Raw genomic sequence first — 22,774 nt, forward strand, 5'->3', positions numbered from 1 at the left:
TGTTCACTGTGGCTGTTATTCCTATCATGATTGGACCTCCCCGGGATTTGAACCCAGCCGTGACTGTATCCACTAGTCTACGGAGAACATCATAGTTTGAAATCATCCGAGTTAGAACAAGAACAGCTGATTGAGCTGAAAAATGTTTTCTGTAGGAGACAGCCTACTGCACATGTGCGCACAGACATCATTGTGAGTGCCCCCACTAGTTGTGTCTGACTAATACGCTGCATATACAGAAATGCTCCCTGACCCAGCTGAAAGGCAAAAGTTGACGGAGTTGTTACAAGGTTCGGACACAATCATCAACCAGTGGTAGAACCATTTTTAGTTGAGCAACCGATGTTCCACGGCTAATAGCCCAAATTTTATTCAAAATACATGCAGGGGTATAACGGATTGTACTACTAGTTGCCCAATAGCGGGCTTAGTCCGTAAGGCAGAGGATATCAGCTGTTCAAGAAATCAAGAATCTTTATTGTTGTCCCACTTAAAAGTATTAACAATGTCAGAGCTGGTATGAGTTAGGCCACATCAATTGTCACATTTCTTATAACTAATTAAAATTCGCTTAAAACCAGTTTAAAATTCAACATTTACAACTAATTAAAATTCATTAAAACTAGTTTAAAATTCAACATTCAATGTTATTAAAATCACTTAAATAAACTTCCTCAACTGAATAAAAGGCTTTCACTTTTAGCCACTTAATTAACATATTCTTAAAGTTCTTAGTGCTCATTGTTTTGGCGTTGAGAGGTAACTTATTAAATAGTTTTGTACCAATGTAGATATAGCTATGTTGGGATTTGCTCAGCCTAGTATATTTCACATCAATTAAGTTTACAGATCTGGTATTATAAGAATGTACAGAGTTTCTTAGGCTAAACGAAGTCAGATTTTCTTTGATAAAAACCAGGCTTTGCAAAATGTAAATACTTGGCAGCGTTAGTATGCCTAGCTCTATAAAAAAAGGTTTACAAGAATCTGTTTCACTTATGTTCACAAGGCATCGAATAGCTTTTTTTTGACATTTAAATACTTCCTTTGCACCAGCAGAGTTGCCCCAAAGAATAGTGCCATACAAAAGGTGAGAGTGAAAAAGTGAAAGGTAGGCATTGATAAGTATACTAGGACTTGTACATAACTTGAGTTTCTTTAAACAAAAGATAACTCTAGAAAGGCGAGAGCAGAGTGAGTTGGTATGAACACCCCAAGTAAGGCTAGAATCTAGATTAATTCCTAGAAGTTTCACAGATTTATTTTCAGAGCCTTTAGGTCTACTACTTAAACTAAATACAATGTTTTCTGTTTTTTCTTGGTTAACCTTTAATTTGTTTGCATGAAACCATATGTGGGATCTTTCTTTCATGTAATTCAAAATTACATTATTCAGGTTACGATATTTACCTGATGTTAACAGAGTTGTGTCGTCTGCATAGAGTATGGTTTTGTTAGGCACAAAGACAGGCAAGTCATTTACAAAAACAGTAAACAAGAAGGGGCCCAGGACGGAGCCCTGAGGCACTCCACAAGTAACATGCTTAAGACTAGACAGGTCTGCGCCCACCCTCACATACTGCAAACGATCAGTCAGGTAAGAAATGAACAGAGACAGTTCCTTGTGCTCAACACCATAGTAACTTAGCTTTTCTATGAGTTCATTATGAGGTACCATATCGAATGCTTTACTTAAGTCTAAAAGTAGTGCACAGGCTTCTTCCTTGTTTTCAAAACTTTCTAATACATGAGATACAACGAATGTTGAGGAAACAATGAAAATATCCTGGTAGAGTTACGCAATATTTATTTTTTCCATTGAATATTGTTCTACTGATGATAAATTTGCATCTAATCAATAAAATCATAAATTACTACAATAAGTTAAACATTTTTATTTCTGTAATTACTAGTTGCTAAAATTATGGACAGTTTCTGTTGCAGACAAAATAACAACCTGTGACTTATATAATAAGTAAGGTAATGTATCACTAACGTTAAACTTCACTTTAAGAAAAATAAGAATCAAGTACTGTAAGTTATATAAAATAGTCCTCAGTTCCAACTCAATTCCATTTTTACCATCAGTGACCACATGTGCTGTGTATTGGGAAAAGTTAACTTTTAGCTGTGTAGTTAAACTTCCCAGTAAACACATGCTGTATGTCGGCAGTACAAGTGGTTGATAGGTTTGAAGGCAGATTTTATCACTCCGTTGTGGTTCACAAGTCTTTGAAAGACTTTTTCACACTGTCCAATTTCTTGAAGACAGTTAAGTCACTTCTGTAACACAGGGAAGACATATAAAAAAATAAACAAAGAAATCAAGAAAATCACTTAAAATAATATTCCATGACTAATAAAAAAATATCTGAACTCTTTGTAAATATTTAAACCATTTGAATTTTATCAATGTCATTTTTTTAGAACTATATAATTGCTAGTGCACTCTATATTAATCAGGGTGGCCACCCAACTGGGTAAACCAGGAATTTAACAGGTCAGGAAAAAACAAGGAATAAACCGGGAATCTTCCTGTAAAACCAGAAAAATCTCATAATCAATTTTAACATCTGGAATAAAGAAATAATTTGACACCTTAAATTAGACCTGATTAATCACAAAACATCGTATTTTACGCAGGATAAAAATTTAATGTCTGGAATTGGTGGCAGATCAGTTGCACGTATGTTACCGTTTGTAATACCACCGAGTTCTCGGTTGGTCTATGAACAATTACTCCTCACTCACACGTTTTAAGTGGACTTCAGATTACATAGGTTACAACAAAGAAAGTGATGTTATCTTTAGATATCACGGTCACATCGAGACCTCGACTGAACTAGCTGCGTTTAAACTCCTCTAAAAGTTGTGTAAGTTTTATTTCTGACAGTAATAATTGTTAAATAGGTGCAAGAGCTCTCATGAGCACTACCGCAACCAGTGTTGGATAGTTGTTTACAAGAACTGGAGAGCAGTGACAAATCATGTTGTTTTGTAGTACATGACTATAATCTAATGGACATGTTGTTACTTGAATCCTACCATTTGGTGTATTTGTCTACATTGTAGTTGTGTTGTGGTGATCCTATTCTTGTATTATGTTAAAGAGCAAACACAAAATATTTAAAAGCCAGTAGCTTATAACATTCTTTGAAGTCTGTTTTTGATGATGAAGGATTGTGAAGGAGACAGGATTTTCTGGTCTTTTGCTATTCTTTAGTGATACAACAAATAAGTAACAACCACTACATTTCGAGATCTGTAATTTGAGCAGTTCCTCAGGTGAATATCTAACCAAACACACAATTATTCACACAATAATTAGTTCACTTTGCATGGAATTGTCCAAAGTTCTTTTGGACAGTTTAACGCTATTCGTAGGAAAAACTGATTCTTTTATACAAAACCCCTGAAATTGACAAGCTAGTAAGTTTTGACGTTAAAAGTCTATTCACAAATGTACCAGTTCCAGAAACTCTTGTAATTATTGAATCATATCTCATAGAAAACAAAACATTAAATGAAAGGATTAAACTTCCCATGCCATTAATTAAGGAACTGTTACAACTATGCACTCAATGTTATTATTTTGAGTTAGAAAGTCAAATTTACCATCAAGATGAGGGGATGGTAATGGGTTCTCCACTGTTTTCGCCAATATATTGATGGAGGAACAAGCAGAAACCCTTGGCTTTAGCTTAGTATAAACCGAAGATATGATGGAGGTATGTGGATGATACCTTTGTTGTTTTTCCTCTTTAAGACGCTATATTTAATGAGTTTTTTAATTATATAGTATTTCCTCTTCCATCAGCCTCACAATGCATGTGTGTGTATTAAGAGATAGGGATGTCCTTAAGACTATGGTTTTTCGAAAGAAAACAAACACATGAAAATATTTAAATTATCAATCTATGCATCAAAAATTTGTCAAAGGAGTATCCTTTTCGTTATTTGATAGAGCAAAGAGTTTATAGATAAAGATGGACTCAAAGAGGTAATTAAGAATTGTTTGTTGAATCATATCTTAGATGCATTGGATACCCTCAATCAGTAGTAAACAAGTGCAAATGAACCAGAAGAATCATTTAAGTGTCAGTTAATCAAAATTGAGATAATTTTGCGTATATGTCACTCCCTTATGTGCCAGTATTATCTGAGAAAATTAGAAGAGTAGGTAGAAAGTACAACATTAGAACCACGTTTAAAACACACTATACTCTTAGAGAAAGTCTTGTGAAAACCAAACCAAAAAATGGTACACAGGACTTAAAAAATTGTGTTTACAATATAAAATGTATTAGCAATAGAGAAAACATTGGCCAGACAAAAAGAACACTAGAAAGGGGCCAACAGAAAAGTCCAAAATTGCACATCATTGTTGGTCCGAAGACCATCATATGAATTGGGATGAATCCAACATAATACATCGGGAAACTCATTTCTTCAAAAGAAAATTAATTGAGGCTTCATACATTAAATTGACCGAAAAACTGATCAGTCAAAATTGAGCCATTTTGGTTGCCAATTATGAAAAATGAACTAACTAGTAAACCTAAAATATCAAAATGTTATAATAAACCATTGCGGAGTCACTGTATGGTTTTAAGAATTCATGTAGAATGCACCAATAATAAAAGAGACCCACTTCCGTTTCATCCTTTTTTGGCCGTCATCTTGTTTCTGCTGTGATGATCACCATTTACTATTGTTCTCTTCTCAGTTCTGTGTTGTAGGTCGGTGAGTGCAGACCTATGTTCTGTAATTCAGTTATAATAATTGGTGTTTTTTTTTTTTATTATTAAGTCCATGTTTTAAAATTAGTTTACATGGATTTGACACACAAACATGTTTTTTTTATTCTTAACTTATGTGTGTCACAACACTCCGGTATGATTTATTTATTTCAACCTAGAGTGTAGTCATGTGTCAGGTAAATAGCTAATCTGACTAGCTAAGTGTTTGACCTTTTGTGACAGGGTTAAGACTTATAATTATTTAAATTATAGTTAGTATTTTATTTATTTATTTCGGCACATTATCACAAGTCTGCTGCGTCCATTTATGGACAACAACTGTTCGGCAGTACGCAAATTACTGATTGCTAAAACGTGTTTTTGAAGTTTTTTGTTTATTAAAGCCATCTAAGAACAAACACGAACAAAACAAAATTTGTATAGAATATTTTAATTGAAGTTCGAATTTTCTGTCTGTATTTGTCAATACCACCTTGTCTACTGGTTCTATGTGCGGAAGTTAGCTGCTCAGTGGTAGACAGACGATAGCAAATTTGTATTTTATGTATACATCATACTTTTTGTAGTTGTACATAAATAGATTCTCTATCAATTTATAGCCATACATTTTCTGGAAGTTTATTTTATAAGCTACCATTTCTATTATTTCAAAGGAGAAGACAGAGGGATTTGTAGTTTTGGTAGCACTGTGTTGGTAATTGTTTGTTCTCTTTATTTTTTCAAAATGGATACATATATTTTCAAAAGATCGCAGAAAGGAAGGTTTTTAGGTGTATATGATATTATATTGGCATATCGAAAGACACAGAGATTTACTAAGGTGCTTAAAATGGTGGTAGCGATGAATCGTCACCGAACGTCTCGTGTTTTGCTAGCGATGAAATTTGCTAGAGCACCGCAGCTTCGTGGCATTTCCTGCAAATACAGCTGGTAACGATAAATCTTCAACATTCCACTTGGCATAAGGGTAAATTCTGTATTACAGTTGTTTAATTGGTTTGAAAATGGACTAGAGAATCAGGATTTTTCCACTCAGGAAATCCGGGAATTCGAAAAGAGGTTTTGAGTGGCCACCCTGTTACCAATTCCAAAAAATGTGCATTTTGGACCTCAAGCTATTTTAACAGTGGTTATAAACAAGACATAATAACATAAAGAAAACAAATAAACTTATTCTCGGCTGCAATGTTGGGATTAACAATAAGAAAGATATGGATGTAGATTGGCCAATTATATTTAATTGTCAAAGGAACTGTCTGCTCATTTTACTGTTAGATTAGTCAGATATTTAACATCCGAACAAATTCACACAAATATTTTTTTTTCTCTATTAGCAAGAACGATGTTATAGAAAAATTTACTCCCATTGGAGTAAATTTTTCATTAGAGGGGGAAGTTGAGACAATTACCCAACAAGAATACCTGCTGCGAACTGTGAACTTGATGCCGTATTGAGGACAACGTCTGAGCAGATCATGGACGTTGTCGTTGCTGAGGCCCGAGACACAGGTGCCATTGACTTTGACAATCTGATCGCCCAGCTTCAGTCCAGCCTGGGATGCAGAAGATCCTTTCGTCACCTTGTAGATGAAGATGTTCTTGTGTATCACCGCAAGCTTCATGCCAAACTTGCCGTCCTTCTTGTTCAGGATTACCTGGAGGATTATCTTGCGTTATTGCCTTTCATGGAACACACAAAGTTTGCTATTCTATTATCGTTGGAGATGATGTCATAGTACTAATTGTGATATATGATTGACAAGTTTCAAAGAAATCTAAAGAACTCCACTGTATTTTGAGCACAATGTTCAGTGTAAGATCAAAGATTTCTGATTACTTACAATCACAGTGAGCAATTTGTATCCTTTCCTTGTAACTTTATGGTTCTGGCTTTGTAACCGTCAGAGGAAAAAAGCAGATTTCAGAGCGTAAAATGTTATATTTTTTATACAGTGACTATATCTATGACAACTCTTCTGCCTTGTTCAATTCTTGTTCTTTAAAATTGTATACTATTTTTTTTTCAATTTAATAACCGGATTTAAATTTTGCATTCTGTAAAAAATTAATATACTACAGTCATTTCATTTTGTGCTTGATTATTATACGCTTTACCTACATTTCCTCATGGAATAATAAAAATATTTTCTATTTGTCCTGTCTTCCGGAAAGATACCTTCGAACACTGATAAGTTGACCCTAACTCAACATAACAACACTGCGGGAAACCATATTTATCGTCCCAAGTTGCTGGATTCCAATAGAAATTACCAACTAAAGTAACAAATCGTATTTATTGATATCTGTTACTGGTTGCAGAATCGAAACCGAGTTACTGGTGAGTGGTTGCTTATCCTTTCATAATTTATTGGTTGATATAAGCACGATCTTGGTCCTATAAGACAAACCCTCTTTGTTGTCTGAACTCTCATGAAAGGAGTCACATTACCCCAGGTATGTCCACTCGTCTGTTTATACATTCCAGTTGAACATACACTAGGCACAGCATAACCGATATGTCACTTAAATCTGGGTAGCTCTTTGGATATCCAGAAGCAACACATCACCATTCACAAATTTCAAGATATTGGTGTGCAAGGTTGTTGTTAGTTATTGTACTGCAGCGAATAATTGTTGGATTGGTGGGATTCCCTAAGTGTTAAAGGTAGTTGCTAGTCTGGACACAAGGGCCCGCTTTGAGGATGCAAATGAGCTGGCCTCCCCCTTCTTCTAAGAAAATGTCCTTGACTGCAGAGGTTGCAGCAGAGTTGGTCTCCCTTTCTTCCAAGAAAACTTGACTTAAATATAGTGCCCACTATCTATCCTCAAATCTCGCAGGAGGCGACCCCTATTCTCAACCTTACCCAACTTGAACAACCTGTCAATCTGGAAGCAAGCGCAAAGTGCAATGAGAGGTTTATCAGCTTCTTTCAGACAAAAATCTACCCTTCAATGCTTTAACACTTCAGGGTACAATAGCGAGAATCATTTTCTCTGTTGCTACCGTGTAATACAAATATATTTCTTAAACATATTGCAGTACTTCCTTGATATACATATTTTAATTCAACATTAAAGTTATGTTTCTAAAAAATATAACAAGTTTAGTATAACAATCTCACCTCTTTTGTTGTTATTTTGGCTTCCTTTTCCTCAGAAGTTGGGGCCTTGTTTTCTGCAGAATGCCTTCTAGACGGTTCACTAGAAGATGTGCTGCCACTCTTTTGATGCTGAAAATACATGGATTGTAATGTTATTATACATTGTTACATATATTATTATTACTACAGACTGCTTATCTAGTTAAGATGTGGAAAATTGTAGCATTTCCCCTAACTTTTGTTAAAAATACAATTCAGTTGGCATTAACAGAGATAAATAAAGAGTGGTTACAAATTATCAAGTAGTTAATTAATTTAATGTTACCCATTTGTTCTTTTTTAACTATAGTGAATTTTGTTGTACTTTTCACCATTATTCACACTATCACTTCCTAAGCGTTTACCATCAAGCTAATGAAATTGGTACTGAATGAGGCATGACTTTAAAATAAGCCTAGTTCACTTTATGATTGGATGACAACAAGTAATGGAGACTTTGCCTTGGTTGTTGGTTTGTACATTTTACTATTACATATTAATACGATGTAACTCTTGAAAGGTATTACTGTATCTAACTGAATACTCATACAGTGTAAGGCAGACCATCCATCCACAGTGTATAGCAGCTGAACCAAGAATCTACCTTCTTCGTTTTAATGAAAACTCCCATAATATGACCCCAAAGAATTTTTAACATCCAAAAAGGCACTTTGGGAGAGTGAGTGGAGATCATTTTGGAAAGTTTTTCTATTGTAAAGGTAGGTTGAATCGTACCTCATTTTAAAGGTCCTCTATTCAGGGATGATTTAGAAAAAAAAGTTATAATTTATTTCGCTTCTTGTATACAAGATGGTCCAAAATGTCAAAATTGTACGATTTCACGATTTATTTTACCTCAGTAAAAATTTAACAAATCTTTATTTTTATCCAAGGTTACCAAAAAAGTACTTTTTCTAAAAATATGTTACAGTTTTCACTTTTCACTACATTTCCAAGTTTAAAAAATCAGGAATCAGTTTTCAAATTAAGATATTTCAAACTTGTAAAACTTAAAAAATTAAATATAATGCAATTAGTTATACCTTAGGTGTAGCAAGGCATGACTTACAGTACACATATCAATAACTCTCTTTAACAACTAACTTTTTATTTTCACTATACGTTTGGAGTTTTACTGACGAAACACAATGTTATTTTGACTTTTTCTATTCTATGTACCCTGGATATTTATCATAAGAAAACTATCTGTAATTTTGTCTCGTGGTAAGTAGAGGAATGAAATTCTCACTACTGCTTACCATAATTTGTAATTAATTGAAGTGTTAAGATTTCAAATGTACGAGTATGTATGCTGGAGAGCAAAAGAATGACACAAAAACCATCAAAATTGTTTCTTTCGTTAGACCTCTCATTTGTTTTATTCATAATATTACACTTCACTAATAATTGACCATATTGCAAGCCATCTATTTTAGGAACAAATCTTTAAAAATCGATCAATTAGGTTCGGAATAGGCTTATCATAGTAATATCCAACCTTTATTAGCCCAATGTTATTTTGATAGTAAAATAATTGTAGTCACAGATCTCCCACATTGTTTAAGAAATACATGACATTCACAACAATAAAATATCTGACAGTTTTGTACTAACCATTGGATGGATCCCTACAAGAGCCACGAACTGAGGCAGGTTGTGGGGAGGTGGTGGTGGTTCCACATCGTAGAGAGGAGGGTAAAGGTGTGGGTTGTAAGGGGGAGGGGGAGGGGTAACCGGCACCACAGAGTAGATGGGTGCCACTCCCAGGTGAGGAGTCTCCAGCTGGAACATACAAAATTATTTATTGTCACAATTTATATAATATACATTTTTTTAATCCAGCACAGCTGACACTTTTAACTCTCAGTGAACTGGCAGTAATTTTTCCACAGGGTGCAGGCTATTTTGGAGTGTATTGAACCCATACTTTAAATATTTTGTAAAAAATACATTTTTACTATAAACCTATATGTGTAATACATTATTTTTTCATGAAAACATGGAGATAATTATGGTATAAAAACATTATGCATATACCATAAAAAGTTACTACACTAATTTTCTTTTTAAAAATGATGGGACCGCTCCTGGTAAAGTGAGATAATATTATAAATATTAGAATCTGAGACAGCCAATTTATACTTCATTTTATCTAGTTTCAATATACAATAGTATCCAGGTTCTTTTGAAGAAAAATTATATATATTGTTAAAACCACAAATAGTACATGAAAGGGTAAATTTGTTACTATGTATTCTACAGACTTTTCTATCACACAATAGACATTGTATTCAGCGAGTTCTAAAGAGTCTGGACAAATTCCACAATTTCAGTATAATTTTTATTCAAAAATCAAAATTATAACCACAAGATTAATTTTGATGCAGATGTAGTGTATAATTTTAATACTTTCATGGATATAATGGTAATTAATTTGTAAAATGGTACAAATTTAATACAAATCTCTACACTCTTGCAAAAATACAATTTTGGATGAGAGATACAAGATTTTGAACAGTAACCCAATCAAGTGACTGTCTTATTTCGAAGATCTTGATAAAAGAAAAATTTTGAAAATTAGAATTCTCTTAAGCATGAATCCAACATAGCATACAATTGAAGTTATATTTTTTAGCTTCATACAAATAAAATTGTATCCATTATGGGTCACAAGATGGGTCATCTAATTTTAAATGTTAAGTTGGTCCGCACCCCACCGCCATTCTGGAGAGAAAGAAGTATTTGTTAAACATCACAAAAGGAGTTTTGAACAGTCTCAACTGAACAGAGCTCAAATAAGACGGTGGTACTTTTAGGACACCTGTATGTTCACAAGAAGTGACTGAAATAAGGTTGAGGACGTTCAAACGAGGTTTATCATTATCAGGTATTTTGTTAATGGGTGGTTGGAAGGCCAAATGAAATGTAGCCTTCAATGGCCGAAACTGATACATTATGACACCCATCAGAAACATGGTTTTAAATGCCTTTCTAAGCCTTAACACTTAACTGATATGGCCTATTAGGAAGGTGATAATCTCTGTTATTGACACTCAGATACTGGTTAAAATTCTTGTCATGTGGTTTGTTGATCAACTGTTGCCAAGGTTCGGGTGTGTAACTTATTCACTGAGGCTAGCTCTATCTTAGAAGTACACCGTTAAGAGTCAGATGCAATGAAAGCAACTTGGGTTTATAAACCCATGTTAAACCTCACGCACTTTTACGCTCTCCTTGTTTTATAATGGTATAATAAGGACACAACTAAACGCTTTTAGTTTTTTGTTAAGTGTATTCTTTATGATTATTTCAATGACAAAGTACAAAAAAAGTTTGAAATTTTTTCTGAATAACGAATAAATATATTTAAAAAAATGTAAAAATAGCATTCGGCTAGATGCATATTACTTATATTTAAAATGAGACATCTCCCATTATTCTAGAACTAAATCTAACTAAGGTCATGAAAGCTTACAAGATTTAACATTCGTTTAGGGCTATAATCAACCAGGAAAAGGTTTTGGGGGTCCAGACAATTAATATTTTCGCGTAATGGACTGAGAGTAAGGCCTCATTTTGTTCATTAAAAAGTTCTTGACCCGTTTTCTTTGTTAAGAATGATCTTTCAGCAGTATGTGTCATTAATACTGAATTATTTAAATAATAATAGCCGTTTACTAAATAAGTAATTGAAAAGATTTTAAATTTGGAGGGGTCCGGACCCCCTCGCTTGTTACGTCCTTGTCACGGTGCCTGGCAGTAAATTCAGCTCTCAGAGTTGATAATGGTGTATATTTTTTTCTATACATAATTTATTAGTCCAGAATATAGCCCGGCTAAGATTGCAAAGTTTTTGGTTATTTTGGGCTTAGTACCCAAGATAATAATCACAATATAACTCTTGGATGTGCTCATAAATAACAGATATTAATCCCTTACAGCCATTTGTGTATATCTCAGAACTAAAAATCCTAACCTACGTTTCAGTAAGGTGCTAAGTCGTACCAATGGTAGAACTAGACCTGTCCATCAGATCACAGTTGTTCTAGTGAGACGTGTTTCAGACTGGCTATATATATATATCTAAGTGAACTATTAACACAGGATGTCGGAACTATTTTCAGAGAAAAACGTAAAAAGTTATTTTCAATCATGATACGTGTTTTTTCAGTTACCTTTTGAGTGATTCATGTTTGATTGCACCTATCCTTGTTACTGTTATCTGTTTGACGTAAAGCTTTGCGATGGGGATTTCTTATCTTCGTTCCAATTAAATTATATGATCACTTGTTAACATTATCTATCATGCTGCAATGTTAAATGAAACCAAATTCTGTTAGTGTTTGTGTGAACAAATTTACAATTATTAATTACATTTTGTGAAAAATGTATTGATTGTTCACGGGTTTAAATAATAATAATAACAATTAGTGACATGGAGTGTGTTAATATATTTAAAAATTTCATTATAAACTTGCAATATAAAAATTTATTTCATTTTAATAACAATTAATTGTTTACCAAGGTTTTCAGAAATAAAATATTATTGTTTATTGCTACATTTTTGTTTTCTAAGACAAAACTTAGTGATATATCACATCTTTTCTATTCAAACTAATAAAGGTTTTTGTTACGTTTTACCATAGTGATATACAGCGAACCAAATTTTACTTACTTCATAGTCTGTGAGCTGGATTTGAATTGGGACAGTTGGATACAGAGCCATCTGGGAACAAAACAAAGTAAAATATTTATTTGAAGTTAATTTGTACACGTTAGTTTGTCTTTGAATTCATTAAAGAACGAAGAAGAATAGTCTAACAAGTATAAAAAAACAAATTGAATTAAATTTTCCACTAATGTTTATAATATTCAAAACATATTTAAGGTCAGTGGCGTATATAGACAATTATTTTGGGGGGCTAACTCACTGGGAGGTTTAGGAAATATGAAATATCCTCCAAAATAGAGGTTCAGTAATTTACCTACTGGAAATTTTTTTCTTTAACACTTCATAAATGTGTTCTAGCTTTAAAAAAACTATTGAGTGAAATTTTAATGTGTCTTCCAAATTTTGAGGGGGACTTGAGTCCCCTGGGCCCCCCTTACACATGCTTGTGCTGAAGGCATACTTTTACTGAATTAGCGTTTAGTGAGGCCTCTGCCATCAGTTGGTGATGAAATCTGATTTCCTCTGTCTGTACACACAATAAGTGTTTAACAAGTACACCTATAGGGTTGAAATTCTGTGTGAAATTTTAAGCCTGTTGCTATTGAAAATAGTAAATATCAGTCCATTTGAATTCTTGGTTTCTTTCTGTCAAAAGTGTCTCTGTACATTGGGCTTATGAGAAATCATATTGGCAACCAGAAGTCACAGAATAAACAAATCAGAGCAGAAGCACGAAAATAGTCTTTATGATGACTGGTGAGTCTGTATCTCTCCTCTACACCCGCGCCCAACATTGCTGCCAATTTTATGTATTTGGAAAATTATTGATTCATCTGCATCTAAACAATAAACAAATATTATTGGACATTAATGTAAACAAATATATGTACGTTAAGTTACATTCATTTGTCAATCAAAATGTAAATCAAGACATTATGTGACCATAGGACATTGCAGCTGGTGGTCATCAACGACTTGGCAATACCGCTTCAAATACCTATTTTCGTACAGGTTACACTAGTAAACAGAGAAGCCTATAGTGTGAGGTTAATCATATCACATTTTCTGTAACTTATCAACACATTGTTGGATAGGTTGTTTTCATACAAAACTTAAAATATTTTAATATTTGCAATTTCATTTTCATAAAAAGCTAATCAAAAAGGGCTTTAATTACTGTGTTATTTTTTCTGAGATTAGTGATGGAAACTGGGATGGATCTCATGGATGGCAGTTCAAAAGTGTCTATTAACGCACTCTCTTGCTTGTGTCTAGGTACAAATATGTTATTGATTAATTTAACTTTGCAAAGATGCAGAGTCTTGAAATTATAACATACATTGGATTTCTGTCTTTATATGTGTCCATCTGTTGAAATGACACCTTTCAAATGAGTGGACTTGGCAGGTTGAAATTTGGTTTGAAACTCAACCTCATTTTCAAATTTTTCATCCAAAACGGATGTAACAAATCCATGAAAGTACAGAGTTATCCCATCTTGTTGGAAATTAAGTTGTTTATTGTTTCCTAGTTCATCCAACTCAGGAAAGCAATAATTGACATGTAACGATACACAATTCTATTAGTTCTCTTTCTTACAAAAGGCCCAATACACAATTTTTATCATGACACACTGAACATACAATTTAAGCAAGTTGCACAGTTTCTCATAGATTGCATTTGGATTTTCAGATTGCCGTATGCGTGGATTGAGTTTGTTAGCACACACATTAATATGGGATATAGTTTCGTCTGTAAAAATTATATCATCTAGGAATGACTTGTTTTCATAAATCTAGTTCAACATTTCAACAGTGAAATGAAATGTTTTACAAACTTATTAGGTTTTATTTCCTACAATAGCTTGATTTGCTATGTATGTAATTTCAGTATCTTATATAATACTTTGTGAATTATCTTTGTTGGAATACATACATTATTCTCAGCTTGGAGGCCAACAGTGATACCGTGATACCAATACAACATCTCAAAATGTTCCTACTGTCTTCGTATGAATTATTGAAACCTCACCACTCTTTAACAAAAACCCTGTATTTATTTTTTTACAATAATATGTAAGTAATATAATTATTAATCAAACTATCTAGGAATAATTCTGTGTATCATGCAGCATATTGTGATTTAAAGTAATGGAATAAGTTTTCAATTCCTAGATGTTAGATTCAATTCCGTCTTAAAACTATAGCATATGTACTTTAGCTCAATGTACTTATACTTTAATCATTTTAACTATTTAAGACATTTCAACTGTCTATACAGTGTATACGGAGGAGATTTGTAGATATATTTCCTTAGCTATTCTTCATTTAGTATTGAATTATCAAGAGAACCTTGCATGTTAGCTACAAATGAAAATATATATTTCAGTTCTCAAATTTTCCTAAGAGTTACAGGGAAAAATTCCATGTTTAAAGAAATTATTACTTTTAAATATATAAGAATGAGCTTGTTTACATCCCTACTAATATTATTCTTTACGCTTATTAATATTATATTACGCTTTTACTTGAAAACTACTCAACCAATCATCATGAAACTTTGTACACATATTCTTGGAGGTATTAGAAGTAACATAGGATACTTTTTAATAATAAAAAACATATATTTTTTACAAAAAATAAAAACAATTTTTGTCAAAAAATCTCAAAATCTAGCTACTTTAATGCCATCTAGCATTCCAGTAATGAAGTTCCAACCCTGAGTACTGTAATATCATCACACTTTATTGTTGATGGTCTCGTTAACATCCAATCCAATCCAATTGGTTATGTTCAGTTTCCCGTCAAGCTTAGCTTTGCTGTTACTATAAACAAAGCACAAGGGCAGACATTACAGGTAGCGGGAGTGCATTTAGAAAAGCCATGCTTCTCTCATGTTCAGCTACATGTAGCCTGTTCGGGAGTGTCTAATGCCCGGAATTTACACATCTTTGCACATGCCGGAAAAACTTATAATATAATCTACAAAAATATTCTACATTGATACTGTGCATTTTTTCTTATTAAATTGTTAGAATTAAAAATTATTTATTTTTGTTGCAGTGAAATATATTTTAACATATGTTGTTGTAATTTAATAAAGCATATTTTAAGTTTTTGAACTTCATTGTGTGTAGTAATTTTTGAGAATTGATAATCCTAGCTAAGCAATAAAATATAGTTATCATATTAATTCATTTCTATATTAATGATCTCCGATGCTTATTTCATAGCTGAAATGCTAGCGAAGCCACAGGTAATAGCTGGTAAAAGTATAAAATAATTTGCACAAGGCAACAAAAGGTGCAATTGATACAATATGGAACAGCATTTCGTATAACTAGTAGTGAATTCAATCAGAGATTCATCATTTACAATAAAATAATGAATAACACTTCATACTTCATAACATGTGGTAGAAGGAAAACATAAGCACAAGGCAACAAAAGGTGCAATTGATACAATATGGAAGAGCATTTCATATAACTAGTAGTGAATTCAATCAGAGATTCATCATTTACAATAAAATAATCAATAACACTTCATACTTCATAACATGTGGTAGAAGGAAAACATAAGCACAAGGCAACAAAAGGTGCAATTGATACAATATGGAAGAGCATTTCGTACAACTAGTAGTAGCTGGCGGTAATCCCATTATTCTTAATTAAATTTAGCTTTAATGTTGTAAATTTAATTGTTTTATTTATATTGTTGGCAGTATAATGAGATGCCATGCAAAAACCTGATTAATATCATAATCTTTATTTCTCACAAAATGCATAACATCACAACCATATTGCATATTGACAACTCAATATAGATTCAGTAAAGTCAAAATTTAAAAACTAAAAATAATAATAAAATTATAGAATTGAGGTAGCACGAATGTCATTCTCATATTATGATCAAAGGCAGAAAAATTAGAACTCCATATTTTTCATTTCACACAATTCATTTAAACTAAACCAGATCGTATAACAACAGCAAGTAATAACATTTACTTTTAAACCTATTGTAGTTAATCTTTTCTTCCACAAAATGAGTAGTCAAATTATAAATCTTCAAACAAAAATTTATAATTTCAGCATAATTCTCTTAGTATTGTGGCCTGGAATCTTGTCTTTTTTTAATTAAGTAGATTTTGATTTTTATGTATGTAGATAATGAAATCAACCTCAGTAGTGTAAAAACATTTTAAATATTAATAAGTAATCATATAAACTATGTCATCCAGTAAGCTAAGGAAAGACTGCACCATTTAAGACTTTTTCCCAAGATCATAGCTGCAAATGTTCTTTATGTAAAAAAAAGATACTACTGACAATATTCAAAGAATGAAATGTTTCTTATGGTTTCTTTACAAATAAAATTGAATACATCTTTTTTATAACTACACTGCTTGTGATTTAACTTAATTACGTTTAAAAACATAAAACCAATATTTAAAAGGCTCTCCAAGAAACTTAAATTGCAGGGGAAGATCACCCTTCATGATACTTATCACACAAAATATACTTTTATTTTTTTCCAATAAATTTGAAGTAACAGTTTCAGAATGTCCTCCTTGTATAAAACCACTGTAACTGGATTTAAAAGAAATAGCCAGATAGCACAGATGGAAGAGCCTGTGGTATGATTTGATGTACAAAGAATATATATTTTAGGGTCTGTGTTCGTTGCATTGTGTAGTTCAGTGATTCAATTTGTATCATAATTGTTATTTTAAATTTGGTATTAAATATAACACAATGAAAAGAACCAGAAATTAGAGTAAGAGTAGCAACATAACCTTCAACACCGCTTTATATTTGTAGAACTGTTTTATACTATAATTATTCATGTCATGAGAACTTTTGAAAACAGTTTTATTTATAAACCAAATGACAAATAAAGCATTATTAATTTAATTCAATGTTAAATGTCCTGTGAATTATTGTACATTGTTAAAAGTAACTGCAAGTAGTTAACAAGGCCTTTGCATTTATATGATCCCTTCTATAGATATGAATAAGTTATTTGTTTTCATAAAATGTTCACTGTGCTGTTTGAAATGTATTTGAACTGTTACAAAGATACACGTGACACACCAACCTTCAAGTACAGATTACGGTTAGAGATAAGATTAAACTTGGAATATAGGCTATATACCGTGAGTAGTAACGTGACTGATAAAGCAATGAGGATCACAGAGAATGATTGGAAAAAGGTGATAATACGTTAGTATGAAACTATTATATTCCACATTTCTAGGAATCAAACATATGTAAAAATATAGGATTACTTTATTTATTTGGTTTTTATTTCACACAAACTTATATTTAATTTTTTTTTAATGTTTAACTATTTATAATAAAATAAAACCCAAACTATTCTGTACTTTATTTATTTAATATCAGTACGTTTAAACTTTAAGGACTGAATATATCAGATAAGGTTAACATACTCGTATGAAAATGTTCCATGTTTCTGAGAATGGTGTTCTATTGTTTTCATTTGAATCTTATGCATTCTTTACAAAACCACTGGTTATTGCATTTTTTTGAACGTGTAAAGAACTGCAACATAGTCAACCCATATAAATGTATTGAAAGATTATTAAATACTCGTTACAGATGTTCAGGACAAATTTTCCTACATACATAAGATCTCAGCACAAAACTATGTTTATGCTTAGAAGTCACGCCGAACCTGATCTTTGGTGAAAAATATTTCCAATTTTGAAATATTATTTGGATTCCATTTAATTAAAAAAATTTAACAACTATGAAATTACTAGAAACGGCAGCAATTGTTTTCCTTTTACATTATATTACAGTAAAAATCACTTGGGGCATTAAGTCTATTGTATGCATATAGAGCATTTGACTACTATCTTGATAAAATCTGTTGGTTTGTGGCTACCAAAGTGTGTGTGCCTTTGACTCTTAACTAATTATTCTGACCTTGTTCTTCATGAATGGCATATCTTTTTTAATACTTTAGGAATTACAGCTCAATTTCCATACATCATTAGTTCGTTTTCAAACCACAAATTGTCCTTAAAACTAGTATTTTAAACTAGCTCTGGTGCATCAACAGGCCAAAAACCTTGAAGGCATTGTTTACTAACTGAATAGCTTCATCAGTAGCTTGAGCCTTTTTAACTTGTCCTAACCTCCTCTCCTGGTTGGAGACCCATATCCAAGCCTGATCTTTCCTCGATATTTAAAAATATAATACATAATTATTATGATGAAGCCAAGGCAGGCCCACTAATTACAATCATTTTACAGATTGAGTACAAATCAAAGTAATACATACGAGTATTGTACTAGAACAAACTGATTATGGCATTACAGAGCCAAGGAACTGTGAAAATCTTTGATTAATAGTTGTTATTTTGGTATTTTTTGTGGAATAGTTGTCAGTGGTATCCATATAGCTAATAAAGTAAATTTAGAAGACAGCCTGCAGTTTAGAGCTAAATGTGGTGACAAAGAACATTAGATCTGAGGAAGTACTAGTGGAACGGTTGAAGTAATGCAGCAAAAAAGACAATATACCTCAGTTTGGGTACAAAAAGAGTAACTTTTTATTTTTATAAAAAAAGAAAAGAAAAAATAATTATGATGGCCATTTAACTCTCAGAAAACGGAATTGATAACCAAAGTAAGACTGTGGCTTAACTTTTGGGTGCATAGGCAAAAAAAGTCAGGATTTTTATTTTCCCAAAGAAACTTGTTTGTATTCCACTACAAGGAACTTGAAATTACTCTATCAAATAATTCCTGCAAACAACATTCACTGCTAAAAGATCATTCAGCACACTTATGCAAAACCTGGTTGTAGCGTGCAATAATAAAACCTCAACTTCCAATTCTTCGTGATTCTTCTCAGAAAAAAAGCAAAGTCAAATGTATGAATTCGTGCAAAGCTTTTCAATAAATTTTCTCAGGAGAAAAAAGTTTTGGACATAAAAGATCAGAAAACTTCACTGTCTTCCAATAATTACATTACATAATGATATTTTCAAAAACAGCGATTTAAGTTGAAATATTGAACATTACAGCTTCTTCTCTAATCACAATTTATTTTAATTAAAGACATTTCCAAATAGTTTTGTTTTATGACTTCTTATTCATACTGATAATTGATCCATTTGTAGTACAATGGATTCCCACGGCCAACCGTTTAATGTTAAATGTGTTAAAAGAAAAGACAAATTTGAGAATAATTTGCAAAAAAATTCACTCAAAACATTATTTCAAATTTTATACAAAAAACCCTTTTTAAAATCTTCTGGATACTAAATTCCATTTGTGAATTACCTTGTTTTCTTCAGTTCCTAAATATTAATGTAAGTATCATAAGGTGAATACCCAAATAAAAATATTTTTGTAAAACTAATTTATTTCAAATTCTGAGTTTTATTTTTAAAGGCATAAACACACTATGTTTAGCAAATATTGAATTTATTCATTATTGATGATGTTGATGATCAGATCTGCTTACCTTACATACCCAGGAGGCTGCTATTAACCTTAAACTTGATTCTTATAGTTGGAAAACACAATAAGCCTGTTCAAGGTTGATCGACTTTACACTACAGTCACAGAGTGAATTATATCGTCGCTATCGAGCTAGCTAGGTGTGCTAGAGATAACGTTATCTTGCATATTGCGGCCCTCTTATGACTCACTCTCGAAATAATGTATACACCTTATACTATAGCTAATTAAAATCTGATGTCATAACTGATTCATTAGATTTCCTGCATCAATTAATACATCATTAAACTTGATGTGAATCATTCGATTGAACTGAAGTCTCCAAATGTTACTCCAGATGAATTTTATGGATTGCTCCTCGAATAAAACAATTTTTGTCTTGAAAACACAAAGTATGTAAACCCAAAAAAGTTTTTAGAGTTTTGTAGAAATTGGAATGCTCTCCAAAATAGTGTGAGCATCAAAATGTAGCTTTTGTATTGAAAATAATTAAAACTAAACAGAAACACAAATGTGGTTTTAAACATTTTAGACTTATGCAATTTTCAAACCAACAAACATTTTGAAGTGGAATTATCTTGGTTGTTTTGTAGTCCAGAATCCCTTTTAGCATATTTTAAATATCTAAAACAATTAAAACATTTTTTTTAAAGGTTTAATTTGGAAATTTGTACTTAGTGTATATTATTAGTTTTATGAATTTTGTGTAACATGGTTTTTACTATGTTAAAAACATCTATAATTACAGTATAATTTTGTATGTTCCCTATAATCTAGTGATCAAGAATAACACTTTCACTTATAATAGATTCGTCACATTTTACATTTTGTTCTTTAATTAGACACATTGTCTATTGAAGTGCAAACAAATTTTAAATTTACTTGCTTAAAAAAGTACATGTGGCAATTTGCTCATCCGCAACCTCCCGCATAGTCTAAATTTTACGGCAAAATTGTTCAATATTTGTAATAAGTTTTTAACTGAGACAGTTTTATTTGCTGATAATTTAAAGAATTATATTTTGAGATAATGTTGGTAAAACTAATCACATAATGTTTTTAAGATTTCCTATTGAAGGAAAATAAAAAGTAAGCTTGAGCGGATTGCTTTCACGCGTCCAGGAAGAAGGTGTGACCTAAAACATGTTAATAATAAACATTGACAATTCACAGGTGTTTAAATAATAATGTGCAAAAGTTGTAAAAAAACACCTTTGATTACAGGATTGCCAAATCAAGAGTCAAGTCAGCTTAGAAAACATTATTGACAAGCAAGATAAAAATAAGTTAAGAAATATTTAAAAAGATTATATTAATATTGTGGGTAAGTTTTCATATTTCAAATAACACTGCTTATAGATTTTTTATAATTATTTTGTTACCTGGAATAATTAGAATCTAAATAATTAATTATTTATATTAACTGACACGATTCAGTGTAAAAATGTGAACAAAATATATTATCTAAAAGTTGAGAGTATATTACATAATTCATAATTTTTATAAATGTCAAAAATAAAAAGTTAGTCCCCAAATAGCTACTACAATATTGAATTTGTCCTTGTTATTTAACATACATTTTTGAATTATGTGACCATTATTTACTTTAAATAAAAAATGTTACCTGTGCCTCAGCTTTTATTTTGATATTAACACATTCATGATTGTATGGGTTAAATTTTACTTGTCTTGGTTAAACGACGTCATGGGTCGTTACTGACCCACACTATTATTTAGTTTGGAAGCATTGTAGCTCAATTACTGTCCTTCACGTTATAGTTTCAATGACAACCACATACTCTATGATATCACACCAACCACGATATAATTGAACATTGAATAACAATATATAAAAACTTGAATGAATAGTTTTTTTTTTACTTTTAAACAGATTAAAAAGATAAAAATAATTTTTCCAGCATTCAAACAGATTCTTAATTCCCATTCAAATTGTAAGGATTTTTGTATCCCATATGGTCACATAGATTCAGGCTGGGACATTATCCGATAACTTTCTGTCTTGGGAATATGTCTTGTGTCCCTTCGGAAGTCTATGGCTCAGTCAGGGATCCTCATTTTTCTCCCTTAAGATAAGATATTTAAAAGGATGTTCTACATCCAAAACTATTAATAAAAAATGGCATGTACAATACATCAATTACTAGAAATCGTCAACCAATCAGCTGAGGAGCACCTCTCTCTGCATTATGTTGCAGCCCTGCCTTCTCATTTGGTACACACTCATTATATAAAACGTAAAATTATACAAATATGTAACACAGAAAGCTTTAAATGTACATTTTTAAAGATATATAGTAGAACCTCAATGACAAAGATTTCAAAGAATTTTAAAAACATTATTTTAATCAAGAATTTTTTTAGTTGAGCTATAAAACTGTAGGAGTTATCCTATCGAGATCACAATGGTTTATATAAAATAACTTTGTAGTGAATGCATTTTGGATCAACGCTAGGTCAAGTTTTTCTTGTAAATGACAAATTGCATTACAACATCAACAATCAATAAAATTAGCTAATACGCTAAATTAAAATCAACAAGGCAGTAAATAAAATTAAATAAATTAAAAATAACACTAAAAGCCCTAGACATTGTAGAGACATGCCGAAATTAAACAGTACTGACCTTAAGATCTTTAAGGGTAAAGATCTAATATTCTGTGGTATTGCATCAAATAACTTTATTCCCTCACAA

At 31.8% G+C, this 22,774-nt stretch overlaps 1 protein-coding gene across 4 annotated transcripts; it reads right to left on the reverse strand.

Annotated features, from left to right (window-relative positions):
• Positions 1-1,790: 1,790 nt before the first annotated feature.
• Positions 1,791-20,218, reverse strand: LOC124358924 (syntenin-1-like). Of its 4 annotated transcripts, none has more exons than XR_006922089.1 (6): positions 20,066-20,218; positions 12,576-12,626; positions 9,515-9,682; positions 7,883-7,990; positions 6,170-6,440; positions 1,791-2,283 (listed from the first exon to the last, which is right to left on the reverse strand). XR_006922089.1 is itself a non-coding variant. In XM_046811188.1 (6 exons), exons 2-6 carry the CDS (start codon positions 12,624-12,626, stop codon positions 2,278-2,280), a joined length of 579 nt encoding a protein of 192 aa, XP_046667144.1. In that variant the 5' UTR covers positions 20,066-20,217; the 3' UTR covers positions 1,791-2,277. The 4 variants fall into 4 exon arrangements, 2 of the variants coding, with proteins under 2 accessions (XP_046667144.1, XP_046667142.1); XR_006922088.1 differs by having other exon boundaries at positions 6,183-6,440; positions 20,066-20,217; XM_046811188.1 differs by having other exon boundaries at positions 6,170-6,415; positions 20,066-20,217.
• Between the last annotated feature and the right edge of the window lie 2,556 nt (positions 20,219-22,774).

This window comes from Homalodisca vitripennis, chromosome 4 (assembly GCF_021130785.1).
Source record: "Homalodisca vitripennis isolate AUS2020 chromosome 4, UT_GWSS_2.1, whole genome shotgun sequence".
Taxonomy (NCBI): Eukaryota; Metazoa; Arthropoda; class Insecta; order Hemiptera; family Cicadellidae; genus Homalodisca; species Homalodisca vitripennis.